Genomic DNA, 23,992 nt, shown 5'->3' with positions numbered 1-23,992 from the left:
TTTATTTATTTTTAATCCTATTTATTAGTTTTATGCTATATATAATATAATATATTCAAATTTTCTATGAAATAGAATTTTGAAGTTTTATTAGTTTCAGTGACATAATCTAAACTGATGGTAATTATCATGCAATTTAGTCAAACTCTGTTGACCAAATTATGCCATGTAGTTTCTTGTGGAAAGCAAATCAGCACATGCAAATCTACTCCTAAATGTTACATTTGGTAATTTCTTTATTTCTGCTATGTTTTGTTTTTTATTTGTATGCAGAAATAAATATGCTTGCTATATGATATATTGACAGTTATAGTGCAGTCTTCAAATTGACATGAGTTGTTCCCAATTAAACACAGCTTAGGACTGTAGTAAATGTCACACACTAGAATGAAAACTGTTGCTCAGTGCCTAAAGACTACCTATAGTAGCATATGTGAATACTGTATATGAACAGAGAAGTGTTCTAAAAAACAAACAAAAGCAATTTCATTGCAATGTGTTCAGCCAGTATAAAAGAGATGACAAGACTTTATATATGAGTTATTTGGAGATAATCTTTGACCCCCTAGGAACAGCCAGTGAACTACATAGGTCATGCAATGAGAAAATAACAAATTAATGCAAATGATGAGCTGATGCACAAGAACAACCAAGAGATTCTGAGAACAATTGAGACTAAAAAAAGATTTAGAAAATATATATTAAGATAAACATTATCGGTATAGGTACTTGTCAAAAATGAAACCTTTAGAATATATTGCATATATCTGTCGTAGGGACAGATACAGGAAATCCTTCCTGCCACCTCACTGTACAATAAAAGCCAAATCATTGTTATGTACTAATCAGTCCAATTTTGCACAACTGCACTGTGGCACACTTGCTGTACATATATTTACATATACATACTGTATCTGCATTTTTTGAATCTTTGCAAGGACTGCTCTAAGTTGCTTTTATATTAACAGCATGTTATATTTTATTTTATTTTTTATTTTGTCTACAACTGCTACTCAGTGGTGGTTGTTGTTGTGTCTTGTCTCTATGCTGTAACTGCGAAGTAATTTCCCTGCTGGGATGAATAAAGTAATTCTATTCTATTCTATTCTATATTATTTACTACTTAGCATTTCATAGGTGTATTAATAGATTTTTTTCTGCGTTTATGAGTATATTTCAAATGTATTGTGTCTGCTTCAAAGACAATTAAGGCAAAGGAGAGATAATCACCTGAATATCCGTTTGTTCACACACACAAAAAATACCACGGCTTAGTTATCTGTTTCACTGTTATTCATGTGACTTTTACTAAAAGTCCTCTATGAGGTCGAGGCGCCCTCTAGAGCTGAAGTCGAATTCTCTCGCGCTAATAATCTGTCACGGACTTCAATACCCAGAGTGCACCCTGAGTCAAAGACTCGAACTGTCTTGCCTGTAGGAAAAATGACCAAATTAATGCTTGTGTTCATTTCGATATCCAATAAACACATTTTTAAAGAAATAAAATGTTGGTTATTCATAAATAATAATTTTGTGTTTATTGTGATTAAGACAAATCTATTTTCAAGCTTGTTCGTACTATTAAGTTTCACTGGATCTTTTGAAGTCAGCTAAATTCTACGTACGAAGTCCTTAGCCTGTGGTGTCATTGCTGAATGACCGAAGATGTCTCATAGCAGGTTGTTTGCCAGGCTGCTTTGTAAGTATTTTATTTAAGTGCGGGTTTGCTCGCTTGAGAGGGTTAGGAGTTTAGTTATAGTACCGCAGAATGTGTGCGCTGGTGTTTTTCTGAGGTTTACGGACAACTCTACACTGACACCTGGGTTAGCTTTCACTGAGCCCTCAAAGTCAGACACATCAGCCGCTGAAGTAATATGGGAAATCTCTCTTGACAGTTAGCCAACTTGCTTAGTGGTCAATTTGTAGTTAAGAAACCCAGATTCACTTCTATAACAATGTTGTTTCTATTTGACCTGACATGTTCTGACAAGTCAGCGGGGTGTAACTGCTTTGTTCCAGCAACTCTTATAGAAATGGCAAATTTAGCCAGATACTTAGCTGTTTACAGCTGTATTGTAGCAACTCTTTATGTTAGCCCTAAGGTTTGCTCAACAGATGCATATAGTTTGATAGCATTACCAACATACAACACTGTGTTTGTCAAAGTCATAGTTATATTATCAAACTCGTATTGACTCTTTGAACTTTGCACAGTGACATTGTTCAGCTCTGCATGAGACTCTGGAAACAGAGCAAAGTTCAACCACCGAGCTGCAGCAGCTGCTGCTGCTCTCTGCTGCAGGCAATTAACGCTGCTACACACTTAGACTTCAGAAATACGTTTAGTAAAATACTGTTTATAACCCTACATGTTTTTCCAGAGTTTGTCGCCTCAAATTAACCCATAGAGCACTTATCTAACGTCGCACAAAATTAGGATTTAATAGTGAAGTACAAGAAAAAATTATGCATGATACATTTTTCAAGCCTTTTTAAGCATAAATCGAAAGCGTTGTATATTTTTATTCTGTCAATGCTGAGTCAATATTTGTTGCAGCGAACAAGTATAGGTGCACATTGTTTGGTCCTCATCTCTACAAGCACTTCACATTCACTTAGGCAAACTTTCACACATTCTTCACCTAGTTGAATGAAATTGGATGGAATCTGAATTTTTTTAAAGTTGTAATATTTAGGTGTAGGCATTGAATGGGTTTAACCTTGGACACCGACTGGGTCTTCCATGCACATGAATATCCTGTTATCTAAACCATTTCATTGTTTAAGGCTTTTATCCTGATGCCCATAACTGTGACCAATTTTCCTGTTACTGTGAAAGACAATCATTCCCACAGCATGATGCTAACTTCGCCATGTTTCACGCCGCGTGTTTAATGTGTTCAGGGTGATGTGCAGGGTTAGCTTTCGGCCTTTCCAAAGCATTTTGTAAGTAGGTCAGAAAGTTTGATTTTAATCAGATCAGACCAGAGCAGCATCTTCCTCATATTTTCCATGTCCCCTACATGGATTGTGGCGAAGATTAAGTGGGACTTTTTGTAGCTTTCTCTTAACTGTGGCTTTCTTCTTGCTTATCTTTGATTAAAAATACGTATTTGTGCTGTATGTTACTGATAGTTATCCTGTCAACAGATTCTCCCACCTGAGTCATGGATCTTTGTAGCTCCTCCAGTGTCAGCATGGGCTTTGCGGCTTATTCTCTGTTTAATACTCCTGTTGCTCTACCTGTCAGTTTAGATGGATGATGAATGTGTCTTAGTGGGTTTCTAGTTGTGCAATGCTTCTTACCTTTCAAGATAACAGATTAAACAGTGTTTATTGAGACGTTCAAAGCTTAGTTCTTTATTATAAACTAACTTTGTTTTAAACTTCTCCGCAGTGTTATCTCTGATCTGTGTGCTATGACTTCTTAAGACGATTTATTATACTTTGTATTTAGGGGTAAGAGAGTCAGCAGGACTAAATGCAAAGGCATGTCACACTTTTCAGGTTGAAAAGTTGAAAATAATAAATTGAAAGAACAAGTATAAATTGTATTCCACATCAGAGTCATGATGTGGTTTGTCACATAAAAACCTAATGATTTGCATCAAAGTTTAATGTGGCAATGATATATCACATGAAAATGTTCAAGGAGTTAGAACACTTTTTAAAGGGACAAATATCAAGTGCAAAGAAGAAAAAATATTGATTGTGGGGGAAATGACATGGTGACCATATAATGAAAATAACTTGAGACATTTGAAAACGTCTTCATTGATACAGAAAGATTGATATCTAACTTTATGCTTGCAGCAACCTGAGTCCTTCCTATTTTGGTGATTGATTGATATATTTTGCTTAATGCCTAATCTCTAAGAAAAGCTGGTATTGCACACAACTCCAATCACAAATACTTAACTATATAACATTTAAAACATTTTTAAAAGTCTATATTTTTTCTGCTCTATTTAGTTCCACCCAGCTGTTGTAAACACTGGGGCTGACCATTAGCTTCTGTTTTGGCTCATTGAGTTTATAGAGTGGTTTGGTCAGAGTGAAAACTTTTAGGCTGCAAAAAAAATATTTGTTTTTTTTCCAATATTGTTTAATAAAGTAGTTTATGAAATGTCAGGAAGCAGGGGGGAACAAAGGCCAGCACTCATTCCCAGAGGTTACAGTGACATTTCAGAAGCTCATGCCGACAAATGGGTTTGCTCTATAAGTAGCTAACATGATTAACTGATTTAACTTTATTTTGCTGATTTCATTTCATGAGTCAACACATGTTATTAAGTCATGTGCTTCCTCCATTCATTAAAGCATCGCATTATATGCATTGAAATGGTTAAATCAGTTGAACTGGTGGACTGCAGGGTGATGAGGTTAAGTCTACCCCACATCGGTTGTGAAAACATCTCATTGCTTCAGAATTAAATGGTCGGTGTTTAAGATTTGGAGCAGTTGTGAAACTGAGCTCCTGTTACATAAACACACATGCACACACATACTTTGTAAGATCAGTATCTCGTGCTCTACAGATTTTTGACTTGTTAGCAGCTCCACTGCAAAAGCAACCCAGTAAATATGTTCAATTCTAAATACTAAAGATGGTTTTGATTATAGCTTCTGAAAATGGGAGCCATTAAGTCTGCAGAAAGCTGGTAGTGTTGCTCAGAGAAAAGCAAGAGTGATTTTTGTTGAAACACTGCAGAGTATTCAGGTTTGATTATTCTCCTTGAAATGAAGTAAAACTTTAATATTTTATTGTTAAACAAAATGTGGACTGTCTGAATGTTGGATAAACTCTATTTTATTGAACTGAATGTTTTCCAACCACAGCTGTGAAAAGCTTTGTTGAATAATGTCAGCTTGTGTATTGATGTCTTTCACCTGATTGCTCCCTGTGTTGCTTTTCTTCTGTATTGATCCAACAGTGCAGCAGAGTGGAGTCAGACACTGTTATACAGGAAGCAGAAAGAACCTCTACATCAACAAGAACACGAAGGTCATCTGCCAAGGTTTCACAGGAAAGCAGGTTTGTAACCACGATTCGTCTGGATTCTCGTTTCACATCACTTTAGTTACATGCAACTCTGTAGTAAAGATTCAGCTTTTCAAGGGAGCACGAACCTTTAATATTTGCATTTTATAATTAGTGGATGGAGATGATTATTTTTCCCTCACTCCTTTGTGTTTCCACTCACCAGCTGGTTGTCTATTTAGCAGCTCTGCCTTTAAAACAAGATGTCTAATGTTACACACTATCAAAGGTTTAATTTAGTGTCAAACACCATTGTTGCGCATAAAATCAGATAAAATTGAAGGAGAGTTTTTGTTTCATTTTTTAACAGACTCTGTGAGTTAGCTGTCAACAAGAGTCAGAATCATGTGGACATTGAATCTGGGCTTTATTGCGTTTCCTTAATCATGAGCAGGTTTTTTTGCATTGATATGAGGTCATGTTTAAAAAAAAAAATCATTTTTCTACTCTGCCTTTTTTTCTTCCCAGCAACAAGTCTTGAGCACGCTTTCAATTCATAAGTCGATGGTAATAAATCTGAAACGACAGATTGTTTATTCCTGAAGTGAATCTGTAAGAGAGGAAAAGCTGAGGAGAATCTCATTAAACAAGGCGGGGATGATAAAAGTCTTGACAAAGTGTGCTCAATAAGCCAGAAACCTGGTTTCCATAGATTCATATCCGCCCTCTGTCCTTTAGCACATTTGTTTCTCCAGCTTCTCATCTAGGGTTGTTAAATATAGTTCCAGTGAACACTCCTGGTAATTAAAGGAAGAGACCAAATGAAGCAAGTGCTATTGGGTGCACATGACCATGTCCTTCTGCCTTGATAAGCAAGCAATTTTTCAAAAATTATTATCCCAACATTTTGGATAGTAATGAGTGCCAAAAACAGCAGCGTTAGCAGGGTGAAGGAATCTATTACACATGGAGGTGAAAATGCTGATGCATGGCTTCCAATTCTACATAATAGGCCGGTTATCATTTTTGCATTAAGGTCATTTATTTCCACTTGTAGTTTCTGCTCGTCCTGCTTTGCCTACATTGTTTCATCTTTGCTTCTATTTAACTGACTTCATCCTCTGAGGATTAGTGTGGCAGAAAATCAGCTTCGATCAAGTGCATGCACCAGTTATCTATTCACATAATTTATGGACCAAACATTTTTTCTATTATATATCTAATTGGATGCTTCTCTTTATCATTTTTTTAAATTGACTTTTAGTTCAAATGATCTTTCAAAGTGCTAATTATTTGAGCAGGAAGTAGTAATGATTCCCCAAGTTTGCAATAACAGCCTTCACCTCATGCATACATCACATCTAACTTTTTTCGGCAGCCTTAAGGTGTGAAAGATATTTTCCTCAGCAGAAAAAATGAATGACTTTCTTACCATATGTTGTGTTTTTTTTCTCTTCAGTAAGCATTTCTAAAAGTTATCTGAGGTTTTAACCAGACATGCACTAATCTCTGGCAGAGGGATTGATGCATCTCTTGTTGGAGGCTACTTGTTCTATTCTATTTTCTGTTGAAACTGGGGCTGCTATCAAAGAACCTGCCATTAATGTTTTATTAAAAAAAATTTTTTTTTACATCACAGTCCTTAGGAGAATATAGGGAATCAGCAAGTTATACAACAGAAGCAAGAAAGAAAAAGAAAAAAGCTAGGAAAAGCTTGATACCTGTCTCTCTTGTGTTTTTTCTAGTAAAGTACAACAGATGATGAACTGAGTCAGTGTGACAACTTCTCATTCTGATACAAGGCAACCATTTTCATAAAAAGTATTTTCTTACGTTTGGTTTGACTGCACTTTAACATTCAAGTTCCTGATGAATCAGGAGGAAGAGACTGAGAAGGTGTATTTGAGGTAATTGCTACCTTTTTATATTCAGTAGGTGAGAGTCAGAAAATTTCCCCCTGATGTGTTCTAATAAATAAATAAATAGGTGATATTCTGAAAAACCTATATTCCCCTTTATTTATTAAGTGCAGTTGAACTAAGAGTACAAACTGTTTTCAGTCTAATATATCAACCTGCAGCATGTGCTTTGCCACATGCTGCAGGTTGAGCTTTGGTGAAGAACATGCCTTAAAAACATAAATAGGGAGGATCATTTAACTCCATGTCAGCCGGATTCAAAACTATTACCTGTAGTAGTTATTATTTGTTATTTGTGTTGTGTCCCTCACAAAGAAAATCTGTCAAACTCAGAATTGACAGGTCAGACCTCAAAGTTAACTGGAAATCCACATCAGTCAGGATGACACGAGCAGGGTGTATTGAATTCTATTGAAAGACGACAAAACCTGAAGCTCAGCTGAGTCTGTGTGACGGATATAAAGACAAATTGGCTTTTTTTTGAGTTTCTTTCCAGACTGAGGGAGATGATCTCACATTGCTACTTTCTGTTTATTTTTACGCAAGGAGAAGTCCTTGAGCTGTACATAAACTTTTAAAGTGTCAGGAATTAAAATTCCCCAAATGTTGCAGTACTGCTGTGACACTTCCTCTCCGGCGTCTACGATAGTGACAGCATGTGAAATATTCTCACAAAGTCTCTTTGGTGTGAAATATTTTACAGCCAGTGCCGATGGGGAATATCCAGGCTGCTTTTTTAATTTGTTTTTCAAATGTTCTGCCAGGAGATTAAACTAATATCACACCATTATTTATTTGTGAAGGACATTTCGATTCCTTCTCACTAAATAAATTTTCTGCTAGCTTCATCTTCTCCTGGTTGTACCCAGCTCCTCAGGTGATTAATCCTGGGTGGAAGCATATTTTCTCCTAAACATGTCTGCAATGATATCTCAATGGGGACGCTCTAGAAGTGGCTGCATCCCAGTTCATCACTCACACCTGCACACTAATTCCTGCTTCTTCCTGTCTGGTAGGGAACATTTCACAGTCAGCAGGCTCTCGACTATGGCTCGCAGCTTGTAGGAGGAGTTTCTCCTGGGAAAGGCGGGAAGACGCACCTCGGCCTGCCAGTCTTCAACTCAGTCAAGGAGGCAAGTCATTTTTTAAATAAAAAAAAGAAAAACAAACAAAAAAATATATTTTAATCATATTTTTAATGAAAAAGCATGGTTAATATGGGCAGTAAGCCTCCAGCCCATGATGACTTATTTATACAAGTATGTAACATTAGGTGGCACTGTTTGATAACCTCAGAATTTCCCAACATCTTTCATTCATTGTTTCAGGCAAAAGAGGGTACAGGAGCCGAAGCGACTGTGATTTATGTACCTCCTCCGTTTGCGGCCGCCGCCATCATCGAGGCAATAGACGCAGAGATACCCCTGGTGGTGTGCATCACTGAGGGAATCCCCCAGCAGGACATGGTGAAAGTCAAACATAAGCTCCTGCGTCAGAGCGCCACCCGCCTCGTAGGCCCCAACTGCCCAGGAGTCATCAATGTAAGCGCACACACAGACGCTCGATGATGCCAATGCCTTTTTATGTATGCGTTGTGTAGAATAGAGATACAAGTACAAACTGCATCACACGGATTGGCAGGTGCTTTATATTCAGTGGATAGATGGGCTTTAATCTAAAGTTGAAATCTGGTGACTTATTCATTTAATTTATTGCAAAGATCTGACTAAGGAGATAAAATTTGCTTCATGTAATTTTTAAGACAGAAAAAATACTGCCAGCTATATAGAGAAATATTTTTAGTTAAAAAAATGAAACTTGCACTTGAGAGCTTGACATCAAGATGGCATTTTGAATTTATTGTAAAAAAAAAAAAAAAAAAGGTAATTTCTTCTGCTTTTTTTACAGCCTGGAGAGTGCAAGATTGGAATTATGCCAGGACATATTCACAAAAAAGGAAGAATTGGTGAGAACAACATACATGTATTTTGTTCCTTTTTTTTAATTGGTGTGAAAATGTTCTTGATAGGATCTTTGACGTTTGGTTTAAACATAAAAATAATCTTTTTTTTATTATTCTAACACGGTACTGGGCTGAGTTAATAGCACCCCTGCTAAAAATGTGTGAAAAGCACTAAACTAAATATTTATTTACTCTTGTTGCATAATCTCACACTGAGAACAAAAAAATCCAACAATTTATGCAGTGTGGGAAATATTTCCTCATTAAGAAATGCTTATTTTAAACTAAATAAGCAGAGGTACAATAATCTGTACTCCTGCTGTCAATACATCTTACAACCCCCTCGTGCCAATACGACAGCTCAGTTTGTATTGCATTTGAAAAGGTTGGAGCATTCCCAACATGCACTGACAATGGTCAGTGCATAGAGGACTGACCATTGTCAGTCCTCTATGCACAATCTTTCTAGATTATTCAGACCCTTGGGTCTTCTCTTATGCCCTCTTCTTTTCAGCTCTCCTCTAGGTTTTCTGTACAATTTAGATCTGGAGACAGAGAATGGAAGAAGGTTGATTTTATGTCTGGTGAATCATTTCTGCGTTTAGTTACACGTGTATTTTGAATCCTTTCATGTTAAAAGACCCAATGATGGACCATATTCCTAATGATGGGCATGAGTTGCCTTTTCAAATATTCATCCTAGAATGTTTGTTGGTTCCAGTTGAAGTCCCACCAGAGTTTAGCAAAATCCAAATGTTTAAATATTTTGGTGGGACAAAAAAGACTTTTGACAGAATCTGGTGGATACTATGGAGATGTGGTGACCGCAAGATGCCACTCTTTGCTTCAGTTTTCCAACACTGAAGTTTGGAGATGTTTTTTTGGGTTTTTTTTTTACCTCCCGTACCATTCAGATCGCTTTGAATGGGTCGCAAGATAAATATGGGTACTCAACAAGCCTAGTAGCTAAAAGAAGCACTTTATAGCACCTTGAGGGCACTTTTTAATGCCCCCATTTCTCACAGATCATTTTCCTTAGTAGAGAAACTTTTCTTTCCTGTGTGAAACCTTTTCTTCTTGTTAAAATGCGAGCCGAGTCGGGGAAGTCAGTGAAGTGGACAGTTTAAAAGGTCATGACCCAGACATGTCCTCCTCCTGCAACAACCTTTAAATGGCTGGCATGTGAAGGAAAAAAAAAGAAAAACACTCAATGCTAATATTTTTCTTTATACACCCCTGTGTAAAATCCCTGAAAGATCTCCTGCTGTTGACAGCTTGATAAGCACCATGTGCAGCTGCTACCCGGTGAACCTTTACAGCATGTTGGTTTTATTAAAAATCAACTGGCTTCTTTCCAAAAACCAAACAGCAGCTGTTACCAAGCTCTGGTAATAAAAGCATTTGGTTTATTTTGACTTTGTTGCTTGAAGCAATTCAGTCAAAATTAGACTAAAATAGAAATAAAACATACACATTGCATTCTGAGAAATGTTTTTAAAACTCTGTCTAAAACTTTGTGTTCATTCTAGGCATCGTTTCCAGATCAGGTACCTTGACATACGAAGCCGTGCATCAGACTACACAAGTGGGCCTGGGCCAGTCCCTCTGTGTGGGTAAGTTACTGCTGACATCATGCATTAAATGTGAATGGATTAAACTCACATCTCCTAATTTTATTACCAGTTAGCATTCAGATCTGTAGCTTGGACTTAAGTTTCCTGTATGGCATCAAGGTGAGGTGAAAGTGGAACTCTATAAACATTTTTATTAGAGCTCCCTGTATTTCTCTGTATTTCTCACAATGCTCAGGAAGGCATGCCACATAATCTGCCATGCAGCATCATGCAGATGTTCATGCCCAAAATACATCTGGATGCAAAGTTTGATGCAGCTCTTTTCATCATAACAACAAAAATGAGTTTTTATTGATCCAACATCTTTTCCTCTGGAAAAATTGCATTATGGAGCATCTTGGACATATTTAGTAAAATCCATCTGGCTTCCATCATTATTTAAACAGTTTAATTATTGAGTTTCCCTCCAGTCAGACTCTATGAAATCAGTGCTGCAACAGTGTTAGATATTATAAAGTTCATTAAGACTGTGGGGCTGTTGAGACTGTTTCAAATCTTTTGACTGTCCTTTGGGCTGCAAATTATAGTCAGTGCAAAACTTAATATCACTCTCATCTTCTTTTCTGGTCATATAATTAATTTTGTAATTAATTTTAATTACAACATTTTTACAATTTTGGATATAAACACTTTTTTCTCACAGTAGTTGCTCACAGACCCAGCAGACCAAGCTCTGCTTTAGATAGAGGATGAAAGTTCAGAAGAATAGAATGAAAACTTAATTTTGCTCATCCTTCCTTTTATCTAAATATGTCACAGATTCAGAGATGTCTGGACATGTCATTAAAAACACGGTTTCCTTTTAAATCGTTTCTTTGCATCTGTTTCCTCTGTCCTCATTTATAGAGTAGCTAAATCCCAAATCAACTTTTTTTTGCACATAAACTGTCTGCATTGGTTTTAAGGGTGTTACCTTCATGTTTTTGTGCAAATTTTGACATTTTCTTGTAAATTTGATTGACTCTGCAGCGCCTTGCCAAAAACCATCTTAGTGCTGCCCTCCTTGGTGGCTACTGCAATTAAATGTTCCCATAAAAGAATCGCTAGATTTGTCACTTGTCACTTTAAAAAAAAGTTAATAAATAAAGTGATAAAGTTGTTAAGTTGGGTGAAAGTTTTCTAAATGTGTCACAGAGGGGTTATAGTTACACTTTTAATACTACACTGATACTGAAAATAGCTAACTTTTAGTCTTCTTCAGTCAGTAGCAACTTCACACCAAAGAGTTGTGTTGCTCCCCTTCAGAATCCTCATGTCTCAAAAACACTTAAAAAACATAGATAAAATTTAATTAATTAATTGTTACAGGGAAGAAAAGCAAAACATGTAGTATTGTTTTAAATGTAATTTATTCCTCATGTTATTTTCTGTTTTTTGTTGTTTACTGCAATTTTTAAATTAAACTGTTAAGTATACAGTACACTTTGGTGAAGTAAAATATACTGAGTTACCTTTAAAAATAAACATTTTATAATTTTACTGGCAAAATGTTCAGTTCCTTCATTAGTGAAGAGCTGATGTCACTTTATCCCAATTATTATACTATTTGACTTCAGCCAATATTGTAAGATACTGAATATTTTTTAAAAAGTGGTGTCTTTGAATAAATTGATGCTTATTATTCCTATAGATGATTATCTTCTGTTTTATTTTTGTTTTTTATTTTGCAGACTGGTGGAAAATTGCCTTATGTTTTTTATTATTTTTATTGCTTATTTATAGTTTCTATTTGTTCACAAATGACAAAAACAACTAGAAATGGTCTTTTTTCTTTGTAGGTTTTTATTTTGTCAAAACAAAACAGGAAGAAAATAAATAAGCAATAAGGGAAATTTGAAAGGAAACTGGCCCTGAGCTGCTCATACTGGCAGACAAACATGGAACAGACTGACTCCTTTTTACACCTTGTTTTGTCACCATGGAAATCTTGATTTGTTAATAATGCATTATGGGAACAGGTCCACATTAAAATCTTTCATTATTCATTATTTTAGTTTGGAAAAAAATATTATTCAATAATAAATATCATAAAGCTTCTTTAACCCTACTTTGTTGTTTTGTGTAGGTTTTCTCACATTTCTTAGAAAATGTGGTTTACTCACGCTTTGTAAGCTCTGCTACTAATATAAAAGCATCCTTAAGGTGCCGTTCTAAGAAAAATAAGGTTGTTATTAACAACTGAAGTGAAACAGAAAAATGAACAAACATCTCTCCAGATCTGTATTTCTAATTCTTAGAAAGGACAAGGTAGCTGCTCTACCCAGCAGCTCCACAAGCTATTTTTATAGCTGCTCTAAGTTAGTGCAGTTCTCTTGTCGTCATTGCTGACTTAGAGCTGTATTCACCATGGAAAGTTCTCATAAATCAGCTGTGAGCTTCCTACTCGGGGCACTAAGTATAAAGCCAGGCTTCCATCTTTGAAGCTCATGTTTCTTTTTAAGAGTTTTTGAAGAATGAAATTAAAATATATATTTTTTGCTGGAAGTAATATTCCAAGTAATCCTCCCCCAATCTGAAACAAAGATAAATTGACTGTTGTTAACAGCTAATATTAAAAATCCACAGTTTTGCCCTTCCCTGTTTTATTTCAGTGCCTTTTCTCAGGTCTTGTTAAGGTAAAGCAGGCTTTTATGTGTTTATTTATGATTGCACTTACCTAATTTATCTTTTGATATTCTTGGATGCATAAGTGTTTGTTTTCTTCTCCTGAAAGGTATTGGCGGTGATCCATTTAATGGCACAAACTTCATAGACTGTCTGGAAGTGTTCCTGGAAGATCCCAAAACAGAGGGGATTATCCTCATCGGAGAGATCGGAGGAAATGCTGAGGAGAATGCTGCCGAGTATCTGAAGCAGCACAATACTGTAAGCAAATAACATGCTAACACTCCTTATTTACACATGCTCGTGTGTGTGCGTGCTTTTTAAACTTTGCTCATGATTTTTTGAAAATCAGCAAAAGATTTACTAAAAAAAATAAAAAAACATTCCCCAAATCTTCCAGTTCTTGTGAAGAAAGGCCACCATCACACACTAAGAATATGTTGAAGTATTGCCTTTGTTTCTTTGATCACAGCCTCAGGCCTTCTCCCATATATTTCTGTTATTTATGTGATGAAGGTAGAAAGTGACAGATAAGATGAAGGTGTGACTCACAGGTCATGTTTTAGAAATCGGCCGCAGTGATGAATTGTGAAGCTTTTCTGATGTTCACTTGTGAGGGAGGTGATGATTGGGTGATGTGACGAAGCTGCTGACATTTACAACTTCTCCAGGTCTGAACTCTTGTCCCGTGGATTACTTTTACTGTGTTCATTTTGCTCTGTTGTTTCTGTATATGGGTGCTCGGTGCTCTTGAGCTGAGAAATGGATTTGATTTGCCCTCTGCTGCTCTAATGCATGCAAATCTGCCGCTGGCGTCTCAGGAGAATAACTACTCTGACTGAACAAATAAAGTACAAACAATCCCCCCACCCAATCACACTGAGTGTTGACAGTGAGGGGCAGTTCAAATGAAACACAAGCATGAAAAGCCCAGCAGAGTGTGGGAGTAAGCTGCAGATTCCCCTTTGAAAGTCATTTGTGTAGAAAATTGTTCATAAAATGGTGCTCTTAGACCTGTTTTTAATAGTCAGGGGGAGTTGTACAAAGATGTCAGGACACAATGTTTTCACTTTGAATTAAACTGAGTTTTTCTTCATTTGAGGCTATTTGAATTAGAGTTTCAGGCAGAGTAGCTGCTGTAATCCAGGCCCATCACAGAAGCTCTGTGTTAGCAGATAAATGATCTACCTGCACTTTTTAAAATCGCAAAATCTAACTGATAGAGCTGCACCATGGAAAACTAGGATTCTAAAAATGGAAGTGGTGCTGGAAAGATGGCGCATAGACTGGAATTGGTTTAATAAATAAAACTAGGTTTATTTTTTGTCTGTACCTAAATTAAAAAAATATGTTCTTTTTCAGAGATAAATACATCAAAGCTTATATATCGACATGTAAATGTTGATTTTGAAAGCACTGAGTGTTTAATAGGATGTCTTCTTTTTTTTTCCATAACTGTATACTTTCATTATTGTACAGTTTTCCATCTTTGTAAGTAGATTTGAAAATTTGGCATTCAAGCTAACATAATATATCTATTAATGTTCAATACATCATTCAAGTTTGTACGGAAATGACTGATAATAAAATGAGCTTGTCTTCTGGTGCATGAGTTTTTAAAGCTGTGTTATATGTAAGCACATTCCAGCTACTCCTACCAGCCTGTCATGTTTATAGGAGCCTAAAATAGTCTGAGTTCGACTTTAGTTTGTGTTTATGGTGCAAAGCACTTCCCCTGTCATGTTGGCAAACAGAAACTGTGAAACTCCCCTATTGGTCCCTTAATGAATGTAATAAATCTGTGCTGCTAACAGTGAACGACAGAAGACGGCTGGAGCGAATAGCACAGCCCCCCTCCCTCTTTGAATTGTTACTTAGTGCCAAGAGAGGCAGGAATTAATAGAGTAATTAAACCTGTTTTGCTTGAGGTAGATTTAAGGCTGGATTCACATGAGGGCGGTTTGTGTATTCAGAACGTGCTTTGAATTCTGAGTAGACTGTTTTCTGCTAATTTGGGTTTTTTTTGCTTATGATCTTTCATTGGTTAGAAGAGATGCTTGTTACATATTCAGAGCTCTTTATAGTGATATTCCCTCCCTCTCTGCGTTTCCTGGGTAACTCTGCGAGACTTAACGCATCTAGTTAGTGATGCTTTTTCATCCAGGGCCCTTGACGTTCCCTTGGCTGATATATGCCCTGCTAGTCTCAATTATCAAACGTCGTCTTGAGCGTATGCGTATTAAGAGGTGCCATCTCGTTCCTGCCAGTGTCATCTTTAAATCTGGTGCTGAAATGCTTGCAGGAGTGCGTGTCTTTGAAGGACCTCGCTGTGTTGCTTTGGCTGTTAAACATGCCACATTCGCTCTCTGGATGCTGTCTGCCAGATGAGCATCAGCCTGAACACACGCACACAGCCGTCCCCAGCAATTATGTTGTTATCCCTAAGTATGAAATATTAGCTGCTTCGCACACGCACAGCTTCTGTCCCTCTTTCTGGTTATGATGTTATGGCCGAAGATGAAATATTAGCTCTCTTCACCTTGGAAATGATCTTAACTGTTGAATGTAGCATCCATCAATGAACAAGTAGCATAGACAAGCGCTGAGCTAATCACTGGCTGCATGACTAATTACCAATTCAGAAATGAGATGATATGAAATGGCAGGAGCCTGAGCCCCTATCTGGTCACACTGCCGCCCATGCAATTAAATGGCTTGATTGACCCTTTGTTTTAATAATGCTGTCTTAGACAGAGATGACTGGTTAGACTTGCGTGTTATCATGAAGCTCTCTAATGGGAGGCCATGAGGTGCATTGTGTCTAATGAATGAATGAAATGCAAGTGCAGAAAACTAATTCCTTCCATTTTTGTACAGACGGTGCTGCTGCTGCTGTTTTGCAAAACAAATATAAATTTTTCCTCTGGTGTTTCTCTCTTTATTTTTTTAAATTTTTGGTTCATTTTTTAAATTTTAAGCTCAATTCATTTTGCTTTGTTTTTCTCCCTGCACTCTCCATCGTCCAGGGAGATAACGCCAAGCCTGTGGTGTCGTTCATCGCTGGGCTGACGGCTCCTCCAGGCCGCAGGATGGGCCACGCTGGTGCCATCATCGCTGGCGGGAAGGGCGGAGCCAAAGAGAAGATCGCAGCTCTCCAGTCTGCTGGAGTTGTGGTCAGCATGTCCCCTGCTCAGCTGGGGAGCACAATGTTCAAGGTGAGACTTCACTAAACCACCACGCCAATAATGGTGGAAACTGAATTAGTGTTTAGGTTGACATACTCTCTCAGTTTACATAACCTTACTGTGTAAATTTATTAATTGTGATGAATCAATTATTGAAATGATCATCAACTAATTTAGTAATTAATAAATCGTTAGAATGAACAACATGCTCAGAGCAGTAATTAAGCCTAAACTGTACAAATAATCATATTCATTTTGCATTTAAGGTTAACAAAAATGCCAGTTTCAGCTTCACCTGGTACTAATTCTGTGAAAAGAAAAATCTCCTCTTGAGCATCTTTTGCAATCCAATTATTCATTTTACTAATTGGTTAATTTAAAAAATAATCTGCAAATTTAATAATATAGTACTTTTAAAAATAATCAATAGCAAATGAAGTCTTTGGATAAACCTTTACGCCCAAATCTGTTTATCTGGAAGACTGCCCTGCTTGTACCTGCAAGAAAAGCTGCAGTCTTGTGTAAGGCCCTCATGCATTTGCATATGTAATTAAACAGCTGTTTTATATTGTTACCAGGTGATGAGGTCTGTGAGAGGTACGTAATGTCGATTGGTTATTAAGCTAAATCCCCACAGTTGACCTAATTCTGTGCAACATTCTTTGATGACATCCAACATTTAGACTAAAACACTTTGAAAAATGAAGAGCTCCTTATCAAAGCTACTTCCTCTAACTTGATTCACTGGCTCATGATTTCTTTTACAACAACACATCCGTATTTATCAAGCGGAGTTTAAACTTCCCTCGAAGCATGTTGCAAATCCAGGCATAGACTTAACAGCCTAGACTGTTCCATCTGTTGTGTGCTTGTTGTTTGCTCCGCTTCATTTTGCATTTTTCTATCCCGGTTTGTGCATGATGATTCAGGAAGACGGATCTGCTTGTCGATCTCATATTGTCTGTGGAAAGTGCAGCTCCAGTCAGAGAAGGATGCATCTACAGTTTGTTTGATGTTGACTTGTCGCTGTTGTGGTTCTTTCGCTTTTGCATATTTGCTTTTTATTAATTTAATATTTCCCCAGACTTTCTGCATTTTTGGTCTGTTTACTAGATGTTTTTTTTTTTTTTGATTCTTGAATCATAGCATGTAACGTAAGTATAAGCATGTTGTGTGACAGCTATTGGTGTCCTGGTAAAACACAGTGATCATAGTACACACCACTACTGTAAATTAAAGAGTGCTGGGGCGGTGTGTGGTGTGGAGGTGGAGTGGATGCTCCTTATAGGGAGGCTATTAATTCTCAACGCAGCCATCCAAGGTTCGATTCCCAACCCTGGGACATTTGCTGCCTATCCATCGCCCTTCTCTCTCTCTGCCCATTTCCTGTCCAATCTATTGCAGATAAAGGCCACTAGTGCCAGAAAAACCTTTAGAAAAAAAAAAAAAAAATTAACTTTTGCATCAAAGCACAGATTTAGCCTCAGGGATTTTTTTAAATTGAAACATCACCTACTGCTTATACAGTGAATAAAAAAGCTAAGACAGACAGTTGGAGGCAAGCTTATTTTTATTTTGGGAAGTGTACATGTAATTTACTGCAAACCTGCATATTGTCATCATGCCAATGGTCTGACTTTTCATTATTACGTAAAAGCAATTTTAAAATGCTCAGTCTCGGAGTGGCATTTTGCAAATGCCCAAAATGATAACATAATTTGAGATCTGTTGAACTGAAATGCTTCCCTTGTTTTTGCTGCTCTGCACCTGTCAGTTTGTTTTCCTGTATTTTTTTTTGTTTTTTGTTGAGGTAGGTGTATCACATTCAAATGGTGGAAAATGCTTCCCTAATAAATTGATAATAAATCCATTAATAATAATAAATATTCAAATAGATGGGGACAGCATATAACCAAACAGCCACATCTGTGCTGTGTTAATTTAACTTTTTCAAACATTTACAATAGAAAGAAACTAAATAAATGCACAGACCACATTTCAGTTGAACAAGTGAGCCAGTAACAGTGTCTTTCAGACATATTTCTGTTTTTTGAATAAACACTGCTGCAACTAATTGTGATATGGAGAAATCCAGTGTAACCAGTAGCTTCTAGAAGTAATCCAGTTAGGAATTAATACACTGTATGTAAGCTTATCTCAAGGTAAGCTTACATACATATGCAGCTGTTCTGTGAATTTTGCTGATGTACAACTGGGAAACTATCAAATCTTACCCAACAAAAATGTAGAAGATGGTTTGGTCAGAGAAAACTAAAATTGAACTTTTGGGTCCACATGCTAAACACTGTCTGACAGAAAACTAACATTGTACTCTCCAGAACCCTCTGCCCCTATGGTGACACTAGAAGCTGCCAGCATTATCCTGGAAGGAGGATTTTGTTGAGCAGGGTCAGGGAAGCCTGACAAAGTTGAAGGAAAGATGGATGGAGCTAAATACAGACCTTCATGGAAGAAAGCCTGTTAGAGGCTGCAAAAAACTTGAGACTGGGGCAAAGGTTCCCCTTTCAGAGCAACCCAAAACACACAGTCAGAGCCTCAATGAATTGGTTTGGATTAAGCCATGTTCATGGGTTAGAATGATGCATGAACCATTTTCTAAAGAATGATTGAGTTGGAACCAAGTTGATAGCCACACTATTACATCTGCCGTTCCAGCTTTACATTTAAGTATGCTGGAGTGTTGGTCACTTAGTGTTAGCTCTAAATTAAGCACTGTTACACATGTGAGGAGATTTTTTTTTCTTCATAATTTAATCGGTTTTTCTAGGAGTGTTGAGGTTTAATTTTTAATATCCTATAAACAAAGAACTGCTGAAAAGAGGGGCAAAAATTAGTAAACATGTGTGAAACTGAACTGACGCTACCACCTCTTTATTTAGGTTTATCCCAAGGGAGGCACAGTTAACAAGATGTATAAAAAGTGAAAGCATGTATTACACCCATTTATCATCCAATACTTTCATTACCACTGCTGGCACTACTGCACACAGATATAGATTTACATGACATTTTTTGCCACAGTTTAATTCATAATCATTGCGTGTAATGATGAAAAACGTGCTGCGTGGATGCTCATTTTTCCCACACGTTGTATTCATACATCTCTCTTTATCTCATTGACCGCTGTAATCGAAGTAATAACGCATAAAAAGAAGCAAGCTCACACAATGCTTCGAGTGTGGCCTGAAACTGTGGTGACCCCAATAACAGCTGCTCAGCTGCCGGAGTAAACATCTGCATCCACTGACCCTGATGGACTTTGCTGGGAGTGATTAAAAAAAAAAATCATTATGCAAAACAAGAATAATGTGTCATCACATTTAATCAGCTGGAAAAATAATTAACGGGGCCTCCTTGTCTCTGTCTTGACCATCTTCTTAATTTGTCTTGAAAAGGTGTCAAGCACTAATGGGGCTCCTTGCATCAAATAAAACCACTGCTCAACACAGTTTGTTGTCAGGTTTGCATAAATGCATCCTTAAATGTTGAAAAAGACTCAGTATTGTCGGAAGACTGACAAAACTGAGCTTTAGATGGGAGAATATGTAACTGTAAACAGAAATCGAGTAAATTGCTGTGAACTGGCGGTGCTAAGTTTATTAAAGATGCTTTTCAGCCTTGGACCACAGCGCTGTGGCCACTGGGACATGCAAAGCAAATGCTTGTTTTGAACATAAAAGTAGAAATTGGAAGATATGAACTAGATGATCAGAAGGGAATTGGTTCATCTTATCTGGAAAAACCTTCATGGTCTAAGAAAGTTTTATCCAATTTAGATGCTGTATAAGCAGCTGTTTACCCTTCAAACTAAGAGGGATCTTTGCAAGCTTTTTTTCTTCCCTCAAGGCTGAAGCAAAGTAGGCATACTCAATGTGATGTTGTTTTCACCTGGACAATCATTTTTAATTAAGCTTGTTCTAACAGTTCAATTTTATAATGCCTTCACAGGCCACTTAAGTCTTAATGTGTTATGGTAATTGAGATTTTGTTATTCTAGTAAACACTTTGGGTCTTTTTTTTTTTTTTACACAGCGCTCTTTTTTTTCAGTCATTAGTGTTATAATTGTCTCCAGTGTTGGTGCTTGGATTGGTTGTAGCTACCTGTGATTGCAGTACAACATGGTCACATTATGAACATATTTCTTTCTTGTTCTTTTCATTACGATTTGCTGAATTTTCAGTTTCACTGAATATGATGACTTCTCTCCCTCAATCTCTTTTCTTTTGGTCTGTATAGATCAAAGAGACTCATTTTATAAAATATTCATCTTTAAATTTAAATATTTGTAGCTTTTATATATTTATAACTATATTAATACCATTGATTATTCATCTTTAAATTTAAATATTTGTAGCTTTTATATATTTATAGCTATATTAATACCACTGATTTTTCTTTTATCTCGTTGCATTGATAACTAGCTTTAAATACATTGGAGAGAACATACATGTGCGAGATTGATGAAAATAAAATTTTAGCAGTTCTGCTAAAAAAACAAAAACATTTGATCAGTAATGTGTCTATAATTTACGCCAAAATCCTTTGCGTTCACAAAATTCTGTTTGAAGCATGGAAACACATAAAACTTTGTTTAAAAGAATTATCTATTAAATTAACTTGATTTCCGTAATATGGGTTTTTGACTGCCAGGTGGCCTCAGGCTTATGTGTATAGTATAATATGGTGTAGCACAGCTTAAAATTGTATAGCATAGCATAACATAAGATTGTTTAGCATAGTATTGCGTAATATTGCATAGTATAATATAGCATAGAATAGTATAACATAGTATAGTATACGATAGGGCAGCACAGCATGGTACTGAATAATATAGCATAGCACAGCGTAGTATTGTAAAGCTTAATATAGTATAGCATAGCTTAATATAGCATAGCATAGGGTGGCATAGCATAATATAGTACAACATAGTATAGCACAACACAGCATAGAATAGTATAGCATACAACAAAGTTTAGTTTAGCATAGCATATTATAATATCGTATAGTATAGTTCAGAATGTAGCCACATGGTTGTTAAAATGAGCCCAAATTATCAGGCCTCTATGTGCTAAACACTTGATATGAGGCGTTTGGTTTTTGTCATCTTAAATCTGTTTTGTTTGGATCCACCCAGCTGCAGAAAGCTTCACGCGGCATGATACTTTCACAGCTATGTTCTAACTGGGATGGAATGTTGATGTTGATTTTCAGTGTTAGTTTTCCGTAGAATATATATTTGAATCTTGTTAAAAAGTTAAAATTTGAAGGAAGCAGCTTTTTCCACATATTTTATAATTTAACCCTGTTTTAAACCTCTCTACAACCTTACGCCTGACGTGTCAGCTATTGTCTTTTTGCCTCTGTTTTCATACTAATAATCTCTTAACAAACCTCTGAGACATTCACAGAGCAATTGAATTATTACTAATACTTGTGGACTCTATTTACTGCTAGGTGATTTCTGAATGCATTTGGTTGCACTGGACTTTATTTAATAACATCAGAAAAAATAAACTGAATACAAATATATATAACACGTAAGATTTTTATTGGTGCAAATAGTTTTTTTCTAAGCCATTTATTTTTTTCACAGTTATCCACTACTTTGTGTTGCTTTTGCACAAAACCCTTTATAATTCAAACCTAATAGGTGCAGACAAACCGTAGCCTTTAGATTTTGTTGCTCTTATAAATTCAACAGTTGAAGCAGAGTTTACTGACGTTGTTTACTGTGCCTGTCGGCCTCATATATCTGGGGCCAAGGCGTCAAAGCTATTGTCGTTGCTCGCTTGTAAATGTCTTGCTTTTCTTTCATGTCACATTTCCGTTCGCTTTTCCCTGCTTTCGGACCAGGGGTATTTTCACTTGTCGCCTTTGACTGACAACCTCTACTTTTCTCATTTTACTCCTCCCCTTGCTCTTGACTTGTCAAACGGCAGGCTCAAGCAAAAGTGTTTTCTTCCCCTGTTCTTAGGGAAGAGCTGTGCAATCTTTCCCTGGAGCATCTATTTGTTTTGTGACCTTGGAGTTAGTGTCTCCTGCTTGTCAGAAGCACAATTTTTGGAATTCACTTTTGTCAGTTTTTACCTTCCATTACTTTTCTTTGTTTGCCTTAATTTACATATTTGCCTCTAAACCTTCTTCAGTTCTTGTATAGTCTTCCTTTTAAGGAAAAATACAGCAGATGGCAAAAAACACTCCAGTTTCTTAGAAATTTACCCAAATTTAATTTGCCCATCTTTGCAGTCAGGTTTAGATTGCGAGGCGGCATCTTAACAACTTTGGATTTTTCATGTTTTTATATTCCTGCCTCCGGGTGGCAGTATAACTTCATGCATTCACAAGCCACAGAGGAATGGTTTGTGCTCGAGTGCTTGTGTGTTCTCTAGACCTGATAAATGACATTTGCATTAAGTTACTCTCCCCCTCGGAATGGAAAATTCTCTGGGAACGACGTATTCTATCATCCTGCGATTTGTGTGATACTCTGCAAATTGAATATGTAAATAGCAACATCCTTTTTAATGGCTAACATAATGCCTTCTCATTTATAGTCACATGGTTGGACTGCACAGATAAACACAGCTAGCATAACCTCACATAAATCAGATTTTCACAGATGTACCACTCCCATCGATCACAGGAAGCAATCTGTTTTTTAATGTTGACAACCAACAAGTGAGCTGTTAAAGTGCTCGAGTTTTCCCACATGTATGTGCTGAGCAATGTAGACTCTCAAGGAATGAAAAAAAGAGACTCCAGAGCTACTCAACACTCTCCCCCCAACAGCATATCTGATGCACAGGATCAAAACAAGTCTGTATGAATTCCACATGAATAAATCATTCATGTCTTTCTGTCTCACTTCGTTTGACGCTCTGTGTCTTCTTTCCCTTTGTTGTCTGTCTTTGCAGGAGTTTGAGAAGAGAAAACTGTTGTAAATTGCGCTCTAAGACACCCGACTTTTAACCCATCCACCTCACAAACGAGACGATTCTGGAGCTGGACATGCCCTGCAGTATCTGTGAACCCCGACTATCTCATCATTGATACGCACATGCGGTGTTTCTGTTGTAATTTCTGCCATGAACTTGTACCTTGCACATAATGAAAGAAATAAAACATTAGTGTCTTAGTGGTGTTCTAAACATCTCTGTTATAAGCTGTGCAGGAGTTTTTAATCAATAATTTCTTCCACACAGTGCTACCAGCTAAAAGGGAGATGCCACAGTTTCATTTTGTAACATTGTAAGATGTATTTCATCATCAATTTTACTGGCTGTCCACTTGAAAAAGAAAAAAAAGTTCTCATATTATTTTCTCCCTGTGTTGTGTGTGTATAATTTCAAAACACCATGCACAACGACTGTCTGTTTGTGCTTCCCAGTATGAAAGATTCAGTAACAACCTCGATGGACAGAACGACTTCATTTAAGAGCTAATGGGATCATCTTTTTTGTTGAAGTTGTCTGCAATTAGTATCTTACCTCTGGTAGGCTCAGACTCGGTTCTGACCAGCTACAACAAGCTACACATTGGAATAGAATGCCCCCTTTCCTGCATAAGCATATTTGTAACCTGAAAAATCAAGAGATATCCAACCTTTAGTTTGTGTAGGGTTTAGCTAAATCACTTGTGGCACATTTAGCAACGTCTCTCCCAATTTGAGACCAAAACCTGTTTC

General features: G+C 36.8%; 1 protein-coding gene across 2 annotated transcripts; it reads left to right on the top strand.

Moving 5' to 3' along the window:
* Positions 1–1,591: 1,591 nt before the first annotated feature.
* Positions 1,592–23,629, top strand: suclg1 (succinate-CoA ligase GDP/ADP-forming subunit alph). 2 transcript variants are annotated; one of them, XM_032563448.1, is made up of 10 exons: positions 1,592–1,699; positions 4,935–5,035; positions 7,917–8,033; positions 8,229–8,441; positions 8,809–8,866; positions 10,393–10,476; positions 13,211–13,362; positions 16,128–16,316; positions 16,865–16,883; positions 23,223–23,629. In XM_032563448.1, the coding sequence occupies exons 1-10, from the start codon at positions 1,666–1,668 to the stop codon at positions 23,228–23,230; spliced, it is 975 nt and encodes a 324-aa protein (XP_032419339.1). In that variant the 5' UTR covers positions 1,592–1,665; the 3' UTR covers positions 23,231–23,629. The 2 variants fall into 2 exon arrangements, with proteins under 2 accessions (XP_032419339.1, XP_032419340.1); XM_032563449.1 differs by lacking the exon at positions 16,865–16,883.
* The last annotated feature ends 363 nt before the right edge of the window (positions 23,630–23,992 follow it).

Source organism: Xiphophorus hellerii, chromosome 5 (assembly GCF_003331165.1).
Source record: "Xiphophorus hellerii strain 12219 chromosome 5, Xiphophorus_hellerii-4.1, whole genome shotgun sequence".
In the NCBI taxonomy this organism is placed as follows: Eukaryota; Metazoa; Chordata; class Actinopteri; order Cyprinodontiformes; family Poeciliidae; genus Xiphophorus; species Xiphophorus hellerii.
Note: the sequence above shows the minus strand (reverse complement) of the source record. Positions and strands in the feature narration are given on the sequence as shown.

What these genes read in the sequence shown, in the direction of transcription:
- suclg1 (XM_032563449.1), top strand. Translation starts at nt 1,666, where the DNA reads ATGTCTCATAGCAGGTTGTTTGCCAGGCTGCTTT. An exon ending in ATCTGAAGCAGCACAATACT is followed by an intron (nt 13,363 to 16,127) that starts GTAAGCAAATAA and finishes TCCATCGTCCAG; the next exon opens with GGAGATAACGCCAAGCCTGT. An exon ending in TGGGGAGCACAATGTTCAAG is followed by an intron (nt 16,317 to 23,222) that starts GTGAGACTTCAC and finishes CTGTCTTTGCAG; the next exon opens with GAGTTTGAGAAGAGAAAACT.